We start from the raw sequence: 25163 nt of genomic DNA, 5'->3' as shown, positions 1-25163 counted from the left end.
GCAGTAGTGGTGTGTTTTTTCCCTGCTAAAATGCTCTGAGTATCTCTTGTACACATAGTGTTCTGAGTTATATGTTATGACCCAGTGAAGTATTCTATGAAATACTAATGGAAGAGATGGAGACTAAGGGTGGATTTCTGACAAATGTGTTCAAGGTCCTCTATCACCCTCCCACTGGATTTTGGGCATTCTTTCCTTACTTTCTAACCTCATTAACAATGCAGATAAATTCACATTCACGTCTTTATCTTTAAACATAAAAGCCTTAACAAATCTTTAATTTTTACATGTAAAAATTACACGCAAACTGCGATTTATTCTGCAAATGAATAAAAAATGGTTAATACTGTATATGTGCACTGGTCCATTATTTCGCTGTTATAAAAAACACCAACATGTTAATGTCAACAAAAATTATGCTTAATATTGTGAATTGTTTGGTGTGAAGAAGACCTCTTCGGCAGCTGCCCTTTGAAAATGCCCAGTGCCACCTATCTAGTGCTGAGCTATGCTGATTTAATAGTACTGTAGATAGGAATCAATGAAAGCACCTGAGATTTAGGTTGAAAAACATTAAGTTAGAACACAATGTGACTTAAAAACTGACATTGAAGAAGAGATTTTCACAAAGCAATAAATAGGATATCAGCTGTGATTAATGTTGACTACTAAAAATTAAGGGACATTCAAAAATGCGAGTGCAAAGACATGCATTCACACAAAGTCTTTACAAAATTAACAGCAGAATAATGAAAGGTAATGGCTAATTTCACTCTGGTAATTTAATTGAAGCTATATAAATTAATGAAAAAGGACTGTGAAATCCTATCAACCATTTAAGGATCTCCTAGCGCTGTCTCAATGCTTGTTGCCTTGTGCTGTACATTTTTTAACATTCGCTATCATTTAGTTTTCATTATGCGTCACTGTGTGGACTCTGCCAGCTGAAAAACTCTGGGTCCAAAACTTAATGGTCTTTGCCTTGTTTGGCAACAGTACTGTACAAAATAAATGGCAGGAGATCTTGGCAATGTGTGTGAAATATAAATGGTCAAGTGGATTCATAACAGTTCCCAGAATTTCGGTCTTGCTATATTAAGAACTGGGAATATAATGTGCAATATATACTGTAGTATTGCACAAAGAAATAAAGCAAATAAATAAAGTGAAAGTACCTAAGGGTGTCATGTTTGCTCACCTTTTCTGACAGCAGGAGCCATGCATCTCATCTCACACCATGTGTAGAACAGAGTTGACTGGAAGGTTCATCATGAGTTTCTAATGACAGTTATGCTTATTGTGCTACCAGCAGGTACAGTACTGTATGCGCTTTTGTCTCACAAAACCCCGTTGTAGGAATCTCTGGACAACCCAATGCAATGGAAGGTCCATGGAATTAATTTGACTTTACTGGAACACATATTTATTTTAAACTAAATGTCTGTCAGTGACATTTGTGACGTCTGTCAGTGACAGCGGTTGTGAGTTGTGGCATTCTTTTGATTCACCATGCTTTTGCTTTGCTAATCATTCTTTTTGGATTAGTAAAATAATTTTGTAATCCTGTCTTGGAAGCCATCCATCCATCCATTTTCTAACCCTGGGCACACACAGGCCTCACAGCGTCGTTCATTTTGTTTCTGTTTGTACACAAACATAGACACTCACACCAGGACCAGGTTTACAAGATGCCAATTAGTGTACCAGTATGATATTGAACTGTGGGAGGAAACCGGAGCACCTGGAAGAAACCCATTTGAACACTAACTATTGCACCACTATGCCGCTCTTCTCTAGGAAAAACATTAATAGAAATTAATCTCCATTGAATTGCTTATAAAATACCTCCAATACCTTTTGATGGCAATAAAGTTGTAATTGTATTGACCTCATGAGACATAACATAAATTAAGAATATTAAAATAAATAAGAGACAAAATGGTAAGCACTTAATAAGCATAATACAAATCCTTAAAAGATGAGTAAAGGGGCTGCTAAAAATGATTAGGTCTTCCTCCTCTTGTGTCTTTTTCATGGAATTATTTTCCCCTGCATTGAGAATGCCTTAGACTGACTTCCTTACTGTAAATTAAGCAATTTCTACTTTATTAATACTACTGATATGAACATGTAAAGAATAAAATGTACAGTAGCAAAGCACACAGAGATGTCACAGTAAAAGCATGATCAGTGATGCAATGTGTGTTTATATCAAAGCAAAACCATAGGAAAACTACAGTACAAAGAAATAGCTCAGATGTACCAGGGTATACGACAGATGTACAGGAAGTCTTTACCTGACTGTATACGACAGAGTCAGTTGGATAATTGCTTGATTTAACTTGATTGCCTTGGAACTTCAGTCCTATATTTAAACAATTGGAAATTGCAGAACCTTAGTGCTGTAAAACCTTCCTTTTCCCTTTAATTGACAGAAAACCTAATTGCATTAGCAAGCTGAAATAACTAATCATATCACAAAGGGTGATATGAACTTAACTGTGCATTTCCAGCCCAGCAAAGGCAGCATTTAGGGCCAATATATTTCTTCACTTATAATTAGATTCATTCCTTACACAGGTTTTCATTATTTATTAATTTTTTACTATTAAACTGAACATGTGATCTAAACCTCAGATATGTCTAACTGAAGAACAGTGCAATAAATGTTTCACTGTCAGCAAGCCTGCCTTCCTATTTCTTGACATCTTCAGCAAATGACTTTGGCTCAGAGACAGTCCTTGGCCAGTGCTCCAGTGACTGTAGATATGCTTCTATATCTACATTATTAGTGCAACATGTGCCTTAACAGGAGGTTGGCCTCCTGAGTCTCAGAGTAATCCTCACGGCAGTGAGAGCAGGCAGGGGCTTTTGATTCCAACAGAAAACACAGAGAGTGCCTATTATTAGATGCCCATGTGAATCTTTCAACAAGGGTCCCCATCAGTCTGGTACTGTACAGTACGTGTCATTGTCTTAGTGTAGATTCTGGCTGCAGGTAACCAGGTCAGCTCTAATGAACAGCTCGAGATAGATTCTCTTTGGAAGGTAGTTTTCCTCTTTGGGAATGCTATCTGCTCAGAGCTGGATGATCTTTGTGTCTATGTGAATATTATAACAACAACTAGGACAGCATTATTATAAACATAATAAATGGCATTAATATAGTGCTTTTCAACTGCTTTTACGAACACGGCCATGGGATCTGTAACACAGAGTAGCGAAGACCTCAGTTTAACAACTCATAAGAAGGATACCACCTCATATAACATATTATCTGGGGGAAGAGTGCCACCTACAGGTACACATGTGTAACACACAGCAGCAACTTAGTGTACTATTACAGAATAATTATGATCATCCATCCATTTTCTTACCACGTTAATCAAATACAAGCAATGGGTGCTCACTTTTAAGATCTTGTCAGCATCAACTTCTGTTTTCTAGCATTGGCAGATAATAGGGTTAACCTTGTTTAATTAGAATGTTTTGAATTAAATTAGCATATTAAAGAAAGTATTATATAAAAGGCTTGGTACACTGCTAAAGAATGGGCTCTCTAAAGAAAATGGGATGTGATGGCTGGTTTAATAGTCACACACGTATGATTTAGCTTTTTTTGTTAAATCTGGGAGTCAGAGCATAATTGTAACTGAATCTACTTTAAACCCATGGCTTTAAAAGTACATTTCTATGCGGTTTGATCACAGAAATTGCACAACCTGACAATTTTAGCACCCTGAATTGTCCTAAAATGTTAGTAGCCATTCAGAATGTTTTTGCATGCAGTTGTCATTTTGGTATGAGACAGTTAGTGTCTTCCAGTTCTGGGCATGGGCATTTGGCGACTCTATTAGGAATTCCCTCAGAGGAAGCTGGTGATTGGCCGACCACTAGCTATACAGAATGCTGCTGCGTGGGTAAACTTGAGTTGGCCAGAGTATCCTCAGATTGTCATGCATCAGAAGCTCCTGTAACTTGCTTGTAAATCTTGTCTTGTGAGGAACATTTCACTCTTCCAGACTATACTAATTCTGCTGCAGGGACTAGTGATGGACACTGACAGTGCATACTGTATGTCAGTGAAAACAAGATCGTTTCCTTTCACTGTGGGACCTCTGTGCTAGTTCAAGGGTTGTACTGTAACTGTAGAACCAAACTAATATCTAACAATTCTATTTGGTATAAGAAGAAAAATAAAGATGTTTTGTTTTTAAGGGACCATCACCAGAATCTTGGATTGCTATCATGCGTTTTCTTTGAGCGTAAAAGGATCTCCTGATCTCCACGCTCCATCTAGTCTTCACAGGACTGTAATTTTTGTAATTCTGGTCTTTTAACTGAACTTCAAATATCGGTTTTGAGGTTGACAGTAACCTTATTTAAGTTATGCGTTATAATAACTGTATTCAGATGTAAGCCTAGGCCTAGGCAAATATCTAGTTACTGACATGTAGGCTTTCCTAATATTTATGGTGCATTAACAATGATGAGGAAATGTTCAATTGATTTCCTTTGAGACCAAAGAGGCTAGGGTGGAGAAACGGTGCTGTGTCTCTAAAGGTCATACAAACAGCTTTTAAAAGTCATCTCGCATGAATGTTTTATATTAATTGAACCATAATATTTCATGAAAGATGTTATTGCTTTTTTTTCACAGTTGCTGAAAGTTTTTTTTTTATATTTCTTCATTCAGAACTTTATAAGAATAGAAAATATAGTGTAAGAGCTGTTAAGGATTTTTATCCCCAGATTTCAAGTATTTTGAAGTTTGAAACAATTCAGTCACATTTTATATGCATTTACAGGATATACGAAGTTGATATACAGAGTATACTGCATGCACACACAAACCTTGTATGTTTGACACTATGGACTTTCAGTCATTTGCTAGAAAACTGCTGGCCCAAAATAAGAGATTTTTACCATGCACTGGATGTAGTGTTTATTACATACTGGTAAAGCTGTTACCCTTCACTGATGTTGGCTGCTTTTAAACAGGAATACAAGCCCTTCAGACATAAAGAGTCGGTGTGGAATTGAGGAAGAGGTCAGCCTTCTCTGATCCTGCTAAACATCATAGCTGCCTCAGGGGGAGTCTCCGATTGATTCCCTGTAGTTTATGGGGATCACAGTCCATGTTCAGGAGCATAGCAGTGAATGCATAGTGCAGTTAGCACAATGAGAAGGCTAGTCAGCATTCATATCTGAGGTTACACTTGGTTTGCTTTATTGGATTGACATATAGCCTTAAGAGCACAACTCAGAAGGTTGCATGCAAAAAAAAACTGTCTTGCAGCGCACTAATGCTGCACTGAATACTGATCTGGAAAGGAAGATAGCAGACCAAAGATCTGGGCAGAAACATACAGCAGGCTTGCATCTTCAGGAATTTGCAGCACAAAAGGCATTGAGCATAAACAAATTAGTGTTGACTTTCTTATGCAGAATTAGGAGATGGATCAATTTTAACGTCTGTTATTATTATTAATCATCACTTTGCTTATCGTAGGTGGTGGGCTCCTCACTGTATTTGGACAAATAAATAATCCTTATTATCTGGCTGTTAGCCAACAAGAAATTGTTTACAATGGAAAAAGAGATTCTAGCATGTCTGCTATAATTACTCATTTGTTGGTCCTCTAATAATAATTCATATATGTTTGATTATTCATTAAATGGATGTTCAATATAGGTATAGGTTATCTCTTAAAAGATAATTAGATTTTATTAATGAGTTTTAATAACGACTATTAAACAATCCAGGCTTAATGCATTTCCCAGTTAGGAATCCTTAAAATATTACTGTCAGAGCTTGGCCTCCCTCTTGACTAATTGTAGGCTGCAGAGGTGTCAGACTGTAATTGTGTGTTGAGTCCTGGGGTTTTCAACAGTCACTTTCGTTCTATTTAAGTGAGCAATGTATGAAATAGAGTACTCTATTATGGTATTTATTGATGTATCTTTGTATATTTACTATATTTTATACTGTATATTTTCTATAGATTATAACCCTGTTCTTAAATGCAAAAAAATATTTTTTGATCCCGGATATAGCCAGGATTTCATCTTCAAAATTATACTGTAGGTTCTTCCAGAATTCCACTGCCTTCAAAGAAATGCCTCCTCAGAATCATTGTGTACACACTCTTACAGGCTCTGACTTTTTCAATATCTCTGAGGGTTTTGAATACTAGATTTGTCTTTTTTTGTAAAGTGATGTGCAAACCTTTACACGGTATTCTAGGCAAGATTTTATTAACATATGCACATTTATAATATTGGTTTAAATTCTATGTTTTTTCCTGCCTTGAAAAGGAAAATGATGCATCAACATAACATTGGGTGTTCCTATCTTACATTTACTGTATGCATTGCATTTTTGCTACCTGTGTATAATACTCTGCACTTAAACTACAATACTACACTAAATGTCTTCTTTGCCTGATTTTGGCAGAATCCAGAGATCTGCCAATTCCAGAATTTTGGCTACATGTTTTTTTTTTATTTCCTTTGCTGCTTCTGTAGTGTTTGCAACACTTTGACTAGAGTCAAGACAACAATCCATTCCCATAATAATAAGAGGCTCTTAGACATGTCAGGACTTTTCAACTTGCCTGAAAACCACTAGTCTTTTGCGATCAATTAGTAAATGAAATGCGGATACCTTAGAACACTGATTTAATTTTTCTTATTCCCCAGAGAACAGATAAATTAAAATGCTATTAGTTTAACATTTCTGGGGCAAACAAATCATATTTTGGGGATAACTGCATTACTAATAACTTCGACATTCTGTATTCTTTCTTAACTCTTTAATAAACTGATTTTGGCACCACTAATGCAGGTGTCACTTTCGACACAACCTTGATTTAATATTCATTTTTAGGATCTAGCCTTATTTCATAATAGTGAACCATCCTCTGTGTGGTGTATCTGTGGGGAGCTTCATTAAAGATACTGTACATCTTTATGAAATCTTTACCAACAATACTGGAACTCTTAATTGCTGACAGGGAGCATTCATAGTCTGTGCTTTTCTCATCACGCTCTGGGGGGTGATTACCAGGGAGAGTTTTTCTGAGCCTGTGGGGTGATCCTGTAAAGGAAAAGGGCAGTATTGTAATGGAATATTACAATAATTGGGGGAAACCCATTTTCCATAAATAGAAAATGTAATTTTATGGAGGGTAAACAAGGCCATGCTTCATTGCAAGCATCTATTGTATGGTAGCACACAAGAGAAGGAAAAATAACACTACTGTAGGATTAATAAGTGTAGTACTATATTTTAGCACTTGCTGAATTTGTTTTTCTTACTACTGAAAATGTTTGTAAGCTATTTTAACAACTCAAAGCAGACACCTTTTTTCTTCGATGTATTAAAATATCAGCACCTTTTCATAAATGTATATCTGCACTGATCATCATATTTCAGAAGCTAAGCAAGGCTGGGACTGGTCAGTACTGTATTAGGAGAGCTCTAAGGACAACCAGGATGTGGCCCTGAATAGAATGATCTTCCCACTGGATCGGAAATTTTGAAACCAGTGCCGCCCAAGCAAAGGGACTGGGGACACTGCATATCCTTCAGAAAAGATGACAAACCGAGGCCCTTAATGTTCAGTTGTAAAGATAGTTATGGATTCAGGATATTATGGATATATTGGTACAGGTGTTGGAGTGCGGACTAGATTCTTATCTGAGCTTTCACAGCTTGGTCTCCCCCTGCTCTGCGTTTCAGTGGGGCTGCTGCTGCAGAATTGCTATAGGTGTAAGCTAGATGGGTGCTGCACTTCAGTGTGGATTAAGTGGATTCTCTCCTATAAAGGGAAAAGTATACTGTCTGGTTATTGATTCACTATCGTATGTACAGTACTGTAAAACTGATAAGTCTTTAAATTTTAAAACCTTTTAATGATAGGTCCTAATCGTATTGCAGGTACAACCTAATTTCCTGAGTGTATCTTCACTTGCTTCTCCTCTGAGTTGTAGCTACCGTATATTATTTTAAGTAAGTAGTCATGTAATTACAGAAGTGCAGTTTCATGAATTATAGATTATCCCTATTTCTTAGTGCCATTTAAGTGCATTTAAACTGAAATTGCAGAGCAATGTTCCACAGCACATGTAGTTTCTGTAAAGAAATCCTTAAGAACCAAAGCATTCAACACCACCGCACGTACTGTATTTGGTAATATTTTTATACTGCAGTATTTAATTTTAATCTTCCATTTGTCTAGAATATTCATATAATAGACTATTTTCCCTCCTGTATTAGACTGAGAGTAGATTTCAGAAATCGATTGGCTGCTTGTCTACTAGCACTGATATACAGTACTCATGGGGAGCCATATGCTCAAGGTTGCTTAATTGCAGCTATTTTCTGGAACAGATCCATTTCTGCTACAAAAAAAAAAACTGGTCTCTTATGGAAGGGGAAGATCGCTACTATTCAGGGAGAGCCTGAATGGGAGTATAAATTGTAATGAACCGCTACGAGTGGTGGCACTGTGTCTGGAAGGTTGCCAGTTCAAATCCCGCGGCCGGCAGAGGAATCCTACTCCATTGGGCCCCTGAGCAAAGGCCCTTAACCCCAGCTGCTCCAGGGGTGCCATATAAATGGCTGACCCTGCGATCTGACCCCAATCTTCTCTCTCTCCATCTGTGTGCTTGTGTGTCTCATGGAGAAGCAAGCTGAGGTATGTGAAAAGACAAATTCCTAATGCAAGAAATTGTATATGGCTAATAAAGTGATCTTATCTTATCTAAAGTTGGAATTGCAGTAGCAGTCTGTGGGTTGGAAGTCAAGTCCTAGAGACGAAATAGCTTAGCTGGCGAGCAGCACGCAGGCGTTCGTAAACAGCAGAGCACTCCAGGAGTCGGGGGAATAACATGATCACTCACAGGTGAAGTAAGCTTCCTGTCTAGTTGTGTTCTCGTGGCAACCAGCCCGATTGACAGGTGGAAGAGGCGTGACCAGCTGCCGCAGTAGAACATGTCTACTCCATAGCACCCTTGAGAGGATGAGTGTGACATAAACCATTGTTTTTTTTTTCTCTTTTTGATTAAAAATCCGTCCTCCTGATGAGACGTAAAACTGAGGTCCTGACTCTCTGTGGTCATTAAAAATCCCAGGGCATTTTTTTAAAAGAGTTGGGGTGCTACTTTACCAGTCATGGCCTCCTAATAATCCCCATCTATGAACTGGCTTCATCACCCTGTTCTCCTGCTCACTGAGAGCTGGTGTGTGGGGAGCATATTCTGCATTATGGCTGCCGTTGCATCATCCAGGTGGGGCTGCACATTGGTGGTGCTGGAAGAAAGTCCCCATTATCTGCAAAGAGCTTTAAATGGAGTGTCCTGAAAAGCGTTATACAAGTGTGAGGAATTGTTATTAAAATACATTTTCTTTTACCTAGAAAAATGAATGGCATAATTTCTCATATCTGTGATAGAATTATTTACATATTATTACATTTTTTCAAAGGAGGTATAATTTCAGTAAAACACTCACAAGGTTGAAAAACAAATGTGCCTTTTGTGTTGACATTAGTTTTGAGAGCTGTCATGAAATGGAAGAAAGCCAGCAGTGGGACAGCTCTGCTTCTCTAGTCTTACACAATAAACTTATTCTTAAAAAACAATAAAATGGGGTTATGGTTTGGTATATCTCAAATGTGTAGGCTAATAATCTGCTTTAATTTATTTTATTAACTGTTGTTTACTGGAATCAACTCCAATTTACACCTGCCGGGGAAATAAATTTAATGGGCTGTTGCAATGAGATTCAATATATTGGGCACAGTCCTGGAGCACATTAAAACGAATTAAATGAAGTTTACAGTTCATTCCTAAATCGTGTTTACTACTTTCCTAAAGTTATACTAAGTGAAAGTACAGAAGCCTTGAACGGAGTAAATGTACAATGATTTTTACAGAAATGAAAATGTCAAGCAAATAATGTAAAAGGCGTTGTTGTTTTAATAAATTAAGAAACTTGGGTAATGGAAAACAACCCTTGCAGAATTCTCTCGTGGCTTTCCTTTATTTATTCAGTGCTGGATGTGAAGTGTAAAATGTAATGGTTTTTAAAAATCTGCTCCAAGCAGCTTTACAGTCAGTTTTATTTCAAGTGTAGTTCAGTTTAATTTAGGAGAACTGCTTAAGAGATGTTGCTGATCTCGTGCCTTGTGAGCGAAGCAGCCTCTGCCTCCTCCTTGGGCCTTTATGCTCATTAAGTGGTCTTTTTCTCATTACAGCTCCCCCTACTGTTCGCATTATGCACTCTGGCCAGGCATGCAACATTGAGGAGGAGCGATACACAGAGAGGGTGTACACAATCCGAGAAGGGGAGACCCTGGAATTAACATGTTTGGTGACTGGCCATCCAAGACCACAGGTGAGTTAACCAATGATTGGCTACAGTTAGCTGCGGGTTACCAAGACGTGTTCAAATTTGGACTTGCCTAGGTTGTCCATCCGAGGCGTTGTGAGGACATTTCTCACCAGCTCTGTCTCAGTGCATGTACTCCATATCTTGAAAGTGAGCATCATAAGTGTTATTTTATTTCTGCAAATTGTCCACGCATCATTAAGGAACTAGGTGAGGCATAAGTCTGGAACAGGGTTTCATTAAAGGGACTTAAATTGAGGAGCCCCTATCTAAGTTGAGTTAAAAACTGTACTGTAAGAACATTAGAAAAGAGAAGAGGCCAGTGTGCCACCTTCTTTAGATTGTTTGGTTTGTAGGCGATTGTAAGACCCATATTTATTTACACGTGTATCATTTTTCAGATCATTTGTCTAAGGTGATTATCTACCATAGGGAACCCCTTACTGTCTCCTTAACAACATTCTTTGTAATCAGTTTTTCTCTCAGTGTTTACTTGACCCAGTTCAAAATTCTAAACTTCCACAAAATTCTTATTCCGGCCCCTTCGGTTTTCAACAATGAACTGCTCTGTTCTTTTAGATTAAATGAGCACAAACAACGTTGCTAATTTTTTGAATGTTTCACCTGTTGCTGACAGAAAACTGCCCAAGTTGTGTTTTGCTTTGACAGTGTTCTGCCAAACACACATACTGTAGTTTGACTGAAAACAAAGGGTGACAGGGGTGATGTGACCAGTAACAGAGTGGGTTGTTTTTCTCTTCTGCTGGTGTTAAATAATGGTATATCAGATACATATGTCAGAAGCTTAAAAATGATATGGTTTACTTAAGGAGATTACGAGAAGCTCATGGACAGATCAATAAACAATTTTGAGCTTCCAGTTACATATCACTTTGAATGAGGTACAGAAGGACTGATAAAATGGCTTAATGTTTTGAGTTGATGAAAATGGGCTCAGAAATGGTTCAATACAGAATGTTATAAACAAGATTGTATTTCTTTTTTAACTGCAATCTATCAAGGTATCCTTCTGTCACCTGCTTATTAATACACACTGTGGTGGTGCATGCAGTGGTATTCAGTTAATCAGCGTGCTAGAAGTAATTCTTTTCTTCCATTCTTACATTTTATGGCGAAAAGGAATTAAAAATATAATTGCTCACTGGTGCATGCTTAACAAACATTTTTTACTATTCATTTAAAACCCCTGTCATGTTACTTTCTAGCAAATTCATAATTAAACATTTTGGCTTTGATGAGAAAATACAGATAGAAAAGAATGAAAACCACTTACAGTAGATGCCAAGTGCAGGGGAATGCTGATACATATGACATTTTTTACCTTAGACATGCATCCTGCCCAGAAATTGTCAAAATTTACTAAGCTTGTTAACAATCAGAGTGAGCTCAATGCATTAAAGTGATGATCCCAGCAAAGCTTAAAAAAAATCACTATAACCTGCTAATAATATCCTGGGATTTGAGTAGGTCATTGTATTCTTTAATATTTTCGACACTTTTGGCCACTCTGCAGTTCATTAATATGCACACCGCTGCCTTGGATAATAATGTATAACCTGTAATGACTTCTCTATCTCAATCAGATTAAAGATGAGCATTTTTAATAATGTAAGGTTTTTTGATCTATTTGTTTTAATTTAAAGTATTCCAAATACGTTGTTGGAATTTTTGGCAACAACATTGCTCACTAACCACTCCGTGCAATCTGCAAAAAGCAGACGTTTGTGGGTGTTGTCTGTGTGCTGTGCTTTTCACTGCTTTATTAAACTGACTAGTTATTTATCAGTTAAACTAACAGCTGTTGATGGGCAGGCTGGTGGCGTGTTGGTCAGCAACGTTAGCTCTCTTCTCCAGGGCTGTGGAATTGATTGCAGCCTGTCTGGGTGGGTGCAGATCTGCGTGGGGTTTGCGTGTTCTTCCTGTGTATGTGAAGATGTGCTCCAGGTGCTCCAGTTTCCTCCCACAGTCCAAAGACATGCTTGTAGGTTAATTGGCTTCTGGGAAAACTGGACCTGGTGTAAGTGCGTGTTTTTGTCTGTCTGTGCCCTGTGATGGGCTGGAGTCCCATCCAGGATGTACTGTATCCTGATTTCTGCCCAATGCTTGGCAGTATAGTCTCTGGCTCCCTCACAACCCTGTATTGGGTATAGTTCTTAGAAATGGATGGATATATAATGACACAAGATGACTAAAGTTGTAATGGACAAACACAGAGGCCTAACATTACTACCTGTAGATATATCCTCCAGTAAAAACAGGGGAAATGTCTTTTTGCACACCAGTTGAATAGTTTATATACTCTAGATACCAAATGTGATTACAGTGATTCAGCCAAACCCTCATTAAGGTGGGGAAAGGATTCAAAGTGATTCAAATAGTGAGCTTTACTGGAGTAATCTGCTTGGTTGTGGAGAATGACGGGACATCAGAAGCCCACTTTTTTCAGCAGGATGGTCTAGGGAGCTGCTGCGAGGGTAGGGATGGGATGGTGGGAGAGGAGTGAAAACAAAACATGCAGGCGGGTCAGCAAGAAGCATTCTATTTATACACAGGGAGGTGGAAATGGGTGAGGTAAGGGTTTGACCTTCTCCTGATCTTATGTTTAAAAATCCATTTACATTTTTGCAATTACAATTTTGCAACACACAATACAATACAAATGTGAATTTTTCAAGTGTATTCAAAAGTACAAGCCTTAGATGCACAATGCATTTTTTCCTTTTCTCTCTATTATTCATAGAAAATCAGCATCCTGTTGAGGAGAACTGTTTCAATATTCAACTGCACTTTTAATTCAGACTGTATTATTGTCGCCAGTTGTGCAGTTAACAATATTTCTATAGTTCCATAGTATAAATTGAGCCTAGAGGCTTATCTGTTAGGAGCTTACCCTGAAGTCTTTAAGAACGTAAGAAAGGTTACAAATGAGAATAGAGCTTTTGGCACGTACAGCTTGTTTGGGTGCTAGGAGAAGAGAATCTCATCAGGCTGTTTTTTGAAAAACGACAGGATATCAGCTTTAACAACAGGGCTGGGTACCTTGTTTCAGACAAGACCTTGTTTTCTCACAGCCCTTTGTGTTCAAAATGTAGCTTCTGCTCTCAGTTTTAAATGCACAACACTGTAGTATCTACAGTATTTGAATTCACCATTGCATGAAGTGAACTAAAGGTCAGAAAAGCTTTCCTGGCAATGTATTTGTGACTGAAAATATTTAAAAAGAACGTAATTTCATAGATTCACCCCTAAGTCATATACTGAATTATACAGTGGCAAAATGCCACAGAAAAAATATTTATCACCTTTCGTGTGCTTTTGGCTGTCTGTTTCTACAGTATTAACTCTTCAGAGCTCAGTAATGTATCCCAATGCTTACCTAAAGGTTTGTTTCCTAAAAAAATGTTTCTTTTACAAATGCAGCAAAATGTTTCTATCTAGCAGGATAGTGGATACTGGTTCACTTGATGTGTTTCCATGACACAGTCTTACCTTTGGGACTAGACTGTTCAGAAAAAAAAATCTGCTCAGCATGTGCTGAAAGATACTTACAGTCATACAGTTACACCAGTGATATTAATGGGTTGATTCAATGTTAAATTGTACAATAGTATTGATGATTTTGCCCATATTTTATGTATCTTTAAGCTGCTGGAAATGAGTAGATTTTAAGCTTTCTTATAAAGACCCCCAAGAGAGAGAAAGTGGAGATCTGTAGCGGATGCTCATTTTGGAATGAAACTAAGCCTCACATGAATTGTTTCATTTATGCCCTATTATTGCATTTTTGTGACATTCACTAGTAATATTTCATAGGGTGCTCACTGCAAAAGTTTGCTGTGAAGGACTAATTGATAAACACTTTAAGGTACTGTGCATCTTTACTGTTTTCTGTACAGGGTTTCAGGTAGACCTGGTGAAAGTGTCTTGCACACAGCTTTTCAGCAAAGCTTTTGTACAGTAGGTGTTCAGCAATAATATTAAAATCTTTTAAATATTATTTGACATCCCTGATGGGCTGGAACTCAGATACGGTAGGTGGTCAATCGTGATCCTGTAAATCTTGTTTCTGCAGATCTAGGTCTCTTTATTGCATCAGCACCTGAAACCTAATAGTGCTACAAAATGGTTCTGCATTTTAAGCGAATATGACTAATTCGGAGCGTTAAGATCTGAGTTTGAATTAAAACCTTAGAGACACACCAGCTCTCCAGGACTAGGACTGACGACCCCTGATCTAGGCTCACATTTACATGCTTAGTACTCTCAAAATAATACAATGCTGCTGCTTTTAATAGAGATTTACAATCAGGCGCATGATTACCCATATAATCATGTGAATTGTCAGATTATCCCGCTGTTACTCAGTGCCTGTGTGGTTATTGCATTGTGAGTGAGGGACATTTCTGACACTCTGAGTGCCTTCAGTTCACTCAGACAGGTAAGAAAGGTTGTCATGGAAAAATGATGATTTGCAATTCAGATGAAGATGAAAAATCTGATTTAATCAAATTAAAAATAACCTAGTATTTATAAATTATTTTAAAAAGTGATCTGATTTCTGTTTATTTTAGTGATTTTACTGTGTATACTGTGTTTTTTTGACAGAATGATACATCGCTCATCTAATTGGACTTCACTGTAGCTCCTCTGCAATAGAAGAGACCTCGTTCAAATAAAAAAAGAGAGGCCTTCTCCGCCCCCCTTCCCCAGCTTTTTAAGAGCTCAAAGCTAATTAATCCCATGATATGTTCATGTGGGAAATTCTGTTCATCACCCCCAAGTGACTTTGTGCCCAAGCAAGTACGTATTCTGAGCACAGGAGTTACTCCTTATCTGTAAGGAACAAGGCATTCGGTTACTTTGAAGTCTCTGTACTGCAGCAGTAAAATGGCTTCTTGTCATATGAGTCTTCTCCAAGTTGGCCCAATGCTGTGTTTGTCAAGGATACATTTTCTGAGTACATCGTGCCTTGCTTCCAACTACAGCTGAGTAAATGTGGCCTTTTTTACGTCTTCTGAGGTCAGGTTCAAAGTGATTTGTCCTAAAAAAGTAGATGCATAGTGCCAGATTTATGGAACAGAAATTATTTCAGTCTAATTGGATTTCAGAAGAGAATGATACAGTACCAATTTAGGAACATCTACTGTACGTGCTATTGGTTGAACACAGTATGTCCAACATTTGTTATTTGTTTACTTGAAAATCGCCATGCAAGTGAACAATTTGCTTGGTAAAAATACCAGATGTTTGGTGTTAGGAAAATTAGGGGCAATTTTTTAAATTGAATTATACATCTCAATCCCATTGATTGACTGTATTTCTATAAGAAAGGCAGAAAAAATAGTTTGTGGAACAATGTGGAAGTTTCATTTAAAAATCTTTTGATGAGTTGTAATGGAAATTTGATAGGAAATGGAAATACTGTAATGGAACTCTATAATTCTCTGTTTTAAGAGATGATTTTCTAGATGTTGTGGTTTATAATATTAATGGACATGTCTTTCCAATGTTACTGGACACTGCTTGTCATTTGCAGAAACATTATAATGAATCTAAATTCTTAATGGAGTGTGTCTTAGCAACAAGTTCTGCAGGAAAAACACCTTGGCTTAGGAACTTGTATTTAATAACCCTTCATATTGACCCTTGAAAGCTGATTGCATGCAGTGGAATCTATTTGCAAAAATGAGTTTCGACTTTGTTGTCCCAATACCTTTGGGATATAGAGTATCTTAGGTTGTGTTTTTTCCCCATGATAAATCACTCTGCATGTGCCATAGCATGTACCATCTGGGGCTTGACTGTTGAAACCGTGTTTTTGATGGTGAAATAAAAGAAGATTTCACCCATCTTTCACATTGCAGTCAGAGGGAAAAATAAGACACATGCAAATCATTAAAAAAAAGATCTAGATGCAATTCCTTATATAGTATTTAGTTAACATCCATGGAGTCACTTTAGGGAGAAAATTTTTATCTTTTAAGTTTTATATCCTTCAATGTGTGTGCCCTTTGCTGACTTTTAGAGTGAGTTTTATTCATATGATGGAGTAGATACAAGTGGAGAAAGAAATTTTCCAAAATAATCCAATATCCTTTTCTCTGAGTGTTGTAACTGTAGTGAAATGCCCGGGGGTGTCATAATGGTTGCTTCTGAGCAGGGCTGAGTTTACAACCAGGAAAAACAAACAGTTTACCAGTCAGACAGCAGTTCAGTTATTTTTAACACTAATAAATTCATTCTCAGCTCTACATGTACCACTAACTACAATAAATGGGCACTGTTGTTGCAGGTTGTTATTTTATGGAACTGCAACAGTACATTCAGAGCTCTTGATATATATAGCAAAAAAAATGTTTTTGAAGTATACTTAAAGGACATGTACATCATTTATGTTGGCACATTACTTTCAAATTTGGACGTTTGGATGTTGCATCATCTGACAGATGTTGACTGAGCTGATTATTGTTGGACAAATAAAGATTGCACCAGACCACAGCTCTGAAAATCCTGGCAGCTGGTAGCACTGCTGTCAGCTAGATCCATCTGTGTTGTCCAGTAGCCTACATGGGATTCAAAAGACAGAGCTTTCTTTTGCAGTTCCATAATTTTCATCTTTGTTACCGGTAGGTGATTTTCCCCAATACCTAAAGTAATGCCAAGCACTTCATGTACAGAACACTAAACATACACTGTTATTACTTTGCCCTTTTCTTTTAGAGCACAATGTTTAAATCATTCAATACATGTGGTCAATTGCAGAGAGTGGTGACCTCTGTTCATGGAAAGATAATTGCTAAGAAACTTTTTCCATCAGAGTTGAGCTACTAAAGGTCTAATTTTACTTCCTATCTTATTTCCCTAAACATTTGAATGCATGAATCATCTTTTACTGATCAGACCAAACTCACCTTTGGTGTGAAAATGCGTTGTGGCCACTCTGTGCATAAAATGATGCTACTGCAGTCTACAGAAGTGTGTGTATTTTCATTCTGAGTCTCATTCTCAGTTTAATACTGAATCAGTAAACCCCCAAAACACTTTGAAGAACACAGATCAAGAACATTGAGACTTACAGTACAGTCTGAGTTAGCATATGGTAAACTGCAGAGGATGCTTCTATTAATAGAACTGTCAGCCATCACATTTACATTGGTTTTCCTCATTACAATGTGTTCCCCAATCCAGTCTGATGTCAAGCTGTAGCTTTTTTGATGTTCTGATCGCCTCGCCCCCTTGCAGATCACAGATGAGAAAGATGGACCTGCCACTCCTTTGTACTCAGTATTAGAGATTGTGCCCCGTAGGCACACTGTTAAGATATGATGCTGGAGGTCATATATTGGTATGAATGATGATGAAAAAAGATTTACAGTACAGTCTTTGAATAAATATACATAGATTTTTAAGCTCCAAATTAAATTGTACAGAGGACCACTCAGATTTTTCTTGTTGTCATGCCCACATTTCTCCAGGCTACCCTATAGTGTTTTGTCAACACAAATGACTTAAATAAAATTTAAGGGATTGAGGGATGTGCTTGCTGTATGTTGTGTGGTCTAAAGAGTGCCTTGCCCTAGAAGCATTTTGCAGTGAGCTCATCTTCATGTATTGTATTTCCTGTCATTTTGATAAGAGTGGAGACCTACAGTACATGATTTAACATTTGTCATAGCAGATCAAATGGACATTCTCGTTGGAATAAGAAGCAGTCTTGCACATACTGTGAATTGCAGTAATGCCCTTGCACATACTTTTGTGGTACATGCAAAAGGGTACACCGTGTGCATTTATTCACATTGTACAGAAAAATCTTAAAATTTGAACGTCATACTTTATACTTAAAATTAGAATTTTACTTAGTTTAGCAATCATGCTGTCTTTGCAGAACAGCAAAAGTGAGATGAATACTGGACTATGGGTGAAAACTTCAATTTCAAAGTTAATTTAGCACTTGGTCTGAGAATCTGTGACTTCACTGGTTCAGTATTGGGCCACACCTCTAGCCAAAACAGTGGTGTACAATTGGAAGAGTGCCACTGAGATAGTGTGGGCAAGCTTGCAGTGAAACATGCTGGAGAGTATCTGGTTGCTCTTCTCTGGACAGATTCCTGAGAAGCAATATATTTTCTATAGTATGTAATGTGGTGACTAAAAATATGACGTTCTAAATGAGCTAACTAGTACCTTATGCACTTTTAACATAACATCCCTTGATTTAAATTCTATGTTTCTATCCATACAGTATATCATAACATTTTGTTTGCCTTTTGAATTGCTTCACCTCATTGTCTAGCTCTAGCAGATATAAATGGTCAGTCCACATAAACACCTATGCATTTCTAATTTTGAATTTATAGGTTATATTTTTACTACCTGCATGCAAAAGCCAGTCTTGAAATTTATCTGCATAAATCCTTTTGATTTTCATCTGCTTCTTCTATAGTGTTTGCTAATGTATCTAATTTGGTATCATATACAAATTCAACTATTTTTTAACTAACCAGGTTCTAAATCTAATATATAAATTAACAAATTTAAAGGCCCTAGAACAGAACCCTGTGGTACTCCACTAATTACATCACCCTAGTTGTTCAATTATGTACAGTACACTACTCATCTACTGAGCATCGAAAGACAGTAATCACTTATAACTGCAATACATTCACAATTTTAATATCAGGAAAATTACAAAATCATGTTGTGACGTGTACACTGAGATTCAATTGGCAATGATAGATTAATAATACTAATTAGCAATTGTAACTAAGAGGGCTGATCAATAGTAGATCTGGTAGTGTTAGTAGATCAATGTATATGGCAACAACTAGAACCAATATGTTGTAATCATTGATGATGCTTTGCACCAGGTGGCAGATTCTGTTTTTTGTGAGATGCTGTCCCGTTCCTGTACATCATACGACTGTTCATATGTCACCCCTCATCCTATCAGCAAACAATAGATCCCATGTCTGGCAAATCAGGTAGCCACAGCAGAACTGCCACATTCTCATCTCACTACAAAGCCTTTGTTACATGAGTATCATGAGGACACGTGTTGTCCTGCTGGAATGTGGTCACGTCAGGATTAGCCCACAGGAAAAAGCAGCAAGTCAGGGCTTATGGGAAAGGTAAACAGTGAAGCAAAACCCTTGAGTGTCACTGAGGAAAGGAGCATACTACTAAAATAGTATGATATGTAGTAAAATGTCTCAGCAACATGTATTTTTAATTTAAAAACAGAATAACAGACAATTCTGACCTCAGCTGTGACAGTTTAGAATTATTGTAGCTGGTTCATTATCTCGCTGTTGATTTAATTAGAACCAGAGCCCTAAAATCCTGACATGGAGGAATAGAAAGAAAACAAGGTACAGAAAATACATAAAGCGAGGGAGGGAGAGAAAAAGGTTCCCACGTGCTTTACAATTCAGCCTGAATAATAGTTCATAAGGATCTATAGAGCATCACCAAACCCTGCAAGAAATTCTGTCTCATAATCCTGCTTTATGACTTTATTTTAGTATTAGGGTGTATTGTTTGAAATTTAACTTAGCAGTGCCATTTCTTTGTTTTCCACCAAGGCAGTTTAATTCTTTCATTCCAGCTCCATCACTTTCATTTATTTATTCATTCCACTTTATGCTTCTGCTGGGTTTTATGTTTCCAGCCACCTGTGCCACCCCACAGGTGGTCTTTAAAGCCTCCCCACCTTCAAGATGAAGGACTTATTGTCCTTAATTTTGTGTTCGGCTGAACCCAGCGTGCCATGGAATTTATATCCCAACACAAAAAGAAATGGAAGTCCTGCCTGATTGTTGTTGAAATTCTCCAAATCCCATTAAAATAAAACAAGTAAAACAGTATAGCTGATTACACATGATGTACTGTAGTTCAGATCATTAAGAGGATACAATCAGCAGAATTGCTGTCTTAGATACATAAAATAAAATTGTCTATGCAAAGCAACATGATCTTTTAGCAATTCATAAGTATCTCCCTTTGATTTATATCATTTTCACGTTAGTAAAATAATGTAAACCCTATGACTTCCATTTGCCTGATTGCAGGAGTGATGTACTGTACTTATTAATTGCACAGGTGGCATGAATAAAACATTCTAGTAGTTCTGTATTGGAAAACCTGTAATTTTGCAGTTTCGACTTTTTAACCTTCTTAACATATTAAAACAAAATAATACCTGAATTATTTATTCTGAAATAAAATTTGATGATTTTTGTCCTGATGGCTTTGCAGAAATAAGGCTTTCCTAAGGGCATTTAGTTATTTTTAACAATTGTTTTTAATGCATAAAAAGTCACGAATTCGCAGTACTCAAAACCAGATTCCAACCATTTTGTAAAAAATGCCGCAGAGTACTGAGTTATGCAATGTTCAATTTTAAGAGTCTGAAACATTTGCAGGCTGAGGATGATGGCTCTCTTAAGTCAAAACCTTTTGTTAATATTGATTTTTATTACTGGCTATTGCTATGCAGGCTTTAAGGGTACATTAATTTGATAATGCAGATCATTTGTTATCAATCTAACTTACAATACTGCAAATATAATCAGGAAAGGCAGAGTTAACTGCTCATAACACTGAGGACACCATGTACTGTATGTGCTCTGAATTCCTCTTTTAGGGTGTATTACACCATACAGTATGATGGTGGAAATAATACACACTTAACTGTGTCTTATATAAATGTATGTATTCGTTCAGCTTACGATTTTGTCAATGCTCAGTCCCTCTACCACACTTGATTGGTTGAAGCTGTCTTGTTTAATTGATCTGTCAAATAAATTCAATCAATCAAAATCTGGTTGGAAAGATAAACATTCCCTTCAACATTTTAAGATATATGTAATAAATACAGGCGTTTATAGTTTCAAGACGCCTTTGAAGGGAATAACGAAGTGTCTTTGTTAAAAAAAAGTCAGGAGTTTGGTGAAATGAAACGGTGCTCAGTGTCTTCCTAGCTGGTGTATTTTCTTCTGCTGCTCATCATGGAGAAAGCCACGTGTTTGAAAAACGTCCGACACGGTAGGTATAAATCCTGTGGCCCAACTTGCACGTCAGCAAGGCAAGGACACCCCACGTTTAGTTTGACGCTACTGAAGGGCTTGAAGGTTAACATGGGAAGGCAAAGCACCTCGGAGCCCCTAGAGAGTGGGAAATAAGATAAACCCCTGAATTCCAATGCAGCGTTATTCTCAACCAGCAGAAATATGCATGTAAACAAAGCCATTTTGCATCCAACTTCAGCAAAGCGTGAAATGGATTTCCCTGTGCTCCCTGCAATGTTAGGGCAGCCATCTACTTCAGTGTGCCTGCGTCTGTGGCTGCTGCTTCCCAGGCATTTTTTGCTTTCTTCTAAACCAGCATTTTTTTTCTTTACGCCACACAAATAATGCTGCCTTCAGCTTGGTAAGGAATAACAAACAAAGCATTTAAAATGTGTGTGTAAGTGGGGGGGGGGGGATGGAAGAAAAGTAAAAAAAAAAACTGTGACGATTAGCGATAGCATTTTTTTTTTTTGCTCTGGTGGCACACACAGTATTCCTAATGCACGTTTCCTGGAATATTGCAGATCTGAACAACTCCAGGCTCCCCTTGTTTCTAAAGAGTGTAATGATAAAGGAGAGGCTTGTTGCAATGTAGGTCATCTACACAGGAAGCCTCAGACAAGCAAAGCAAGTATATACCAGAGCTGAATGAGTGATTTTCTCCGCTCTTCAGCTATGCTGGCACAGGGACACATGGCAGGGACTGTAGTAACACTCTTCAGTTGGCATTATCAATTCACAGACTACTACATATCAGAAGTGAGAATACGACTAATGAAGAACGTTTTTTCTTTGCGTGTTTCCGCACAAATGTTTGCAGGCATCATCTAATTGGTAATTTGCAGCTTTAAATATGTTTAGCCCTGTTGTTGAAGTGTGTGTGGTTTTCATCATGTTAGGCCCAGTTTTTTTAATTGCTTCAGAGAGAGCTGATGTTATAGTCACATGACAGAGTATACAAGACTGAATCCCATACTGTAGCACCCACGGTCTTTTCACTTTCAAAATCACATTAGCATAAGAGAATAAGAGCTTAAGTTTGTTATTTCATCTTGAAAGACAGAATAACAGAACGTGGAAAATAACAAATCAAGACATGCTGTGATGTGTGTTATTTCTTAGCACTCTAAGGAAACTATAAAGATACATTAATATAACATAAAAGAGAATGCATGCTGTAAATACTGGGGGCTAACACCAGAATCAAACACATAAAACAGGGGGCTAATTAAACAGGATTTTAAGACAGGAAAAGAAACTGAACTTTCTGTATTATACTTTTATATTATATTAGTGTAACCCAGTTTCTTTCCATAGAAAGAAATGTTAATACAACCAAGGGTGATCTAAGGCTGACCCTGCCTTGCCTCGTAGAGCTGATTTCTTAGTTAAAGCCCCATTAGTCAACATGCTATGAAAACTCCTGTATATATTTGTGACTGCCTTACGTTTTATTCCCTGTTGTTGACATGTCTATGTCTTCAAAGTAGGTAGAAAATTAATTTCCTGAAGTCAGGGATACAGACAGCCCTACAAATTACTTTGAGACTTAGCCAGGAGGGCTTCTGTAAAACAGTGCTACCTGCAATAATCCCCCATGCACCTCTTCAGCAGTTATGAGGGCAGTTTGGCAAAATTATAGTAGGTGGCAGTGAGCTGTCATAAGGGACTAGACATTTTAGGAGTGTGAAAATGTTTTAAAATCATTAAAAATATCATTCTTCACAGATCCATTCTTTGTGCTTCATTTGTAATGGCACTCCAGAGTCTTCTGGAATTTATAGTCACTCTGGTCAATCTAATTACAGAGAATTATGTTATTTTTGCTGAAAGTGTACATTTAATGTAATGTCCTGAGAAAACTGCAGTTCTTTAACTTTAGCTATTACCCCTATCAATAATTTGTCTCTGTAACTGGTCTGAGAGACCTATGAATACACCAATATTCATTTTTTTTATTTTGAAAGGGAAGGAATTTGTTCCTTTTTAACATACTGTATTGCTTGTTTAAGGTGGTTTGATTTGTTTGTGTTTTTTAATGCTTCAATTTGGAATGCTTCAGTGCTGGAACGTTTCTGTGCAGTGCTTGTATCCCATGTTATTTTTTTCACCAAGCATATTGTCATTCATTCCCTTTAAAGAGCTATTTCTTCATGTTTTTAATGAGTTTAAACAAGACCACATTTAGCGTACATGGCCGCAATAAATAATGTTTGGAGTAAAACAGCTGTCTCTAAGCATTGTTTTCTAACTGTAGTTTGTGAATGTAACTGGAGGTGGCAGATTTTGCTGCCAAGGACCTGGCTAGCTGGATGACACACATCAGCACCCCTGGGGGGTGGCCTAAGGAAAGTGGACACACGTTGCATCATGAGGGGCCGTCTCGAGCATGTACTGTTTCAGACTGACATATGCTGACATACACTATGGTGACTTTCCCTTGCTGTGTAGGCCATATTGAATAAATCTCTTGTCTGTGTTGTTTGCTCAGATCAGATGGACCAAAACAGCAGGAAGTGCCTCCGATCGGTTCCAGGACTCCAGCGTCTTCAACGAGACTTTGCGCATCACCAAAATCCTGAGGCACCAGGGGGGGCGCTATTACTGCAAGGCAGAAAACGGGCTGGGCTCACCGGCTATTAAGTCCATCCGGGTTGATGTCTACTGTAAGTTGATTGCTCCTTAGCCACCATGATGCTCCCTGTTCTACACCACTCTACAAGTATGTTTTTTTCAAGCTCAAAGGGGAAGAGATGCGGGTTTCTGGGTTTTTGCGAAAAAGAAAACATTTTAATATAAATCATCATTGAATATATAGACTACAGCCTTCTAACACCCTGCTAGAGATTCTAGAGACTTTATAAAGAAGAGTTTAATTTTTGTGATACAGAGGAGTCTGTTCTGTCGATCTGGAGTAGATCAGTGTATCTGTGTGTCCATACGGACTCCTCATTTTAGAGGAGAAAGAGGAGTGAAGGAGTTAGCCCATGGACCTTTCAGAAAGGAGAGGCAAGCCTTGCTTTGGAAGTACTGACATAAGCTGTTATTAACTGTGGCTTGCTGGCAAGGCTTTTAATGGAGGGCGTGATTGATCAGTGCTGATTTTAGAGTCTCTTTGGGTAGCCATGGTGTTTATGAGTTCTATAAACAGACAGTCTTGTGCAGCTTTTATAGCTCATCACTATGTGAGAAAAAACAGCACATCCCCAGAATAAGAGAACGAAAGCAAAAACACCTACTGTATAAACAATGCTTTAACTGGAAGGTTACACATTTACCAACCCTATTAACACTTTTGTTTACCCTTCAAAGAATGCCCACCACTAGGTATTGTAGAAAGCAGGGTTAGTCACCAATCTGAATTTCTGGAAACAGGGCTCAACGACTCTTTATCAGAACGTCTTGTAATTGCTGTTGTGAATCTGATTAGTGTGTACATGACATTGACGAAATGCCTATATAGGGATATTAGAGGAAGACCTGGAGAATTATCTGTGTGTAAAGTCATGTTGTACAGTATAACCCACAACAGAAAATCAATCATTAGTCTCCAAAGGTACTTGTGAGTAGAAGCAGGTTCCGATTTAACTTTTTTATATATTGGGAAACAATTTGACAAAAGGAAACTAAGTTTTAATGAAGCACTTTTGATTCATATCCTTTGATTTACATTACCT

The 25163-nt window shown here is 37.6% G+C and overlaps 1 protein-coding gene across 4 annotated transcripts in view; it reads left to right on the top strand.

Annotated features, from left to right (window-relative positions):
* The window catches only part of mdga2a (MAM domain containing glycosylphosphatidylinositol anchor 2a), a 210504-nt gene that overhangs the window by 55394 nt on the left and 129947 nt on the right, over positions 1–25163 (top strand). For all 4 annotated transcript variants that reach the window (XM_015350566.2, XM_015350564.2, XM_015350565.2 and 1 more), the window contains exons 2-3: positions 10263–10402; positions 23978–24152. In XM_015350566.2, coding sequence (XP_015206052.1) covers positions 10263–10402; positions 23978–24152 — 315 coding nt within the window. The remainder of the gene's footprint in view (positions 1–10262; positions 10403–23977; positions 24153–25163) is intronic.

Source organism: Lepisosteus oculatus, chromosome 8 (genome assembly GCF_040954835.1).
Source record: "Lepisosteus oculatus isolate fLepOcu1 chromosome 8, fLepOcu1.hap2, whole genome shotgun sequence".
Lineage (NCBI taxonomy): Eukaryota > Metazoa > Chordata > Actinopteri > Semionotiformes > Lepisosteidae > Lepisosteus > Lepisosteus oculatus.
The sequence above is the reverse complement of the archived record's forward strand: the minus strand, read 5'-3'. Positions and strand labels throughout refer to the sequence as shown.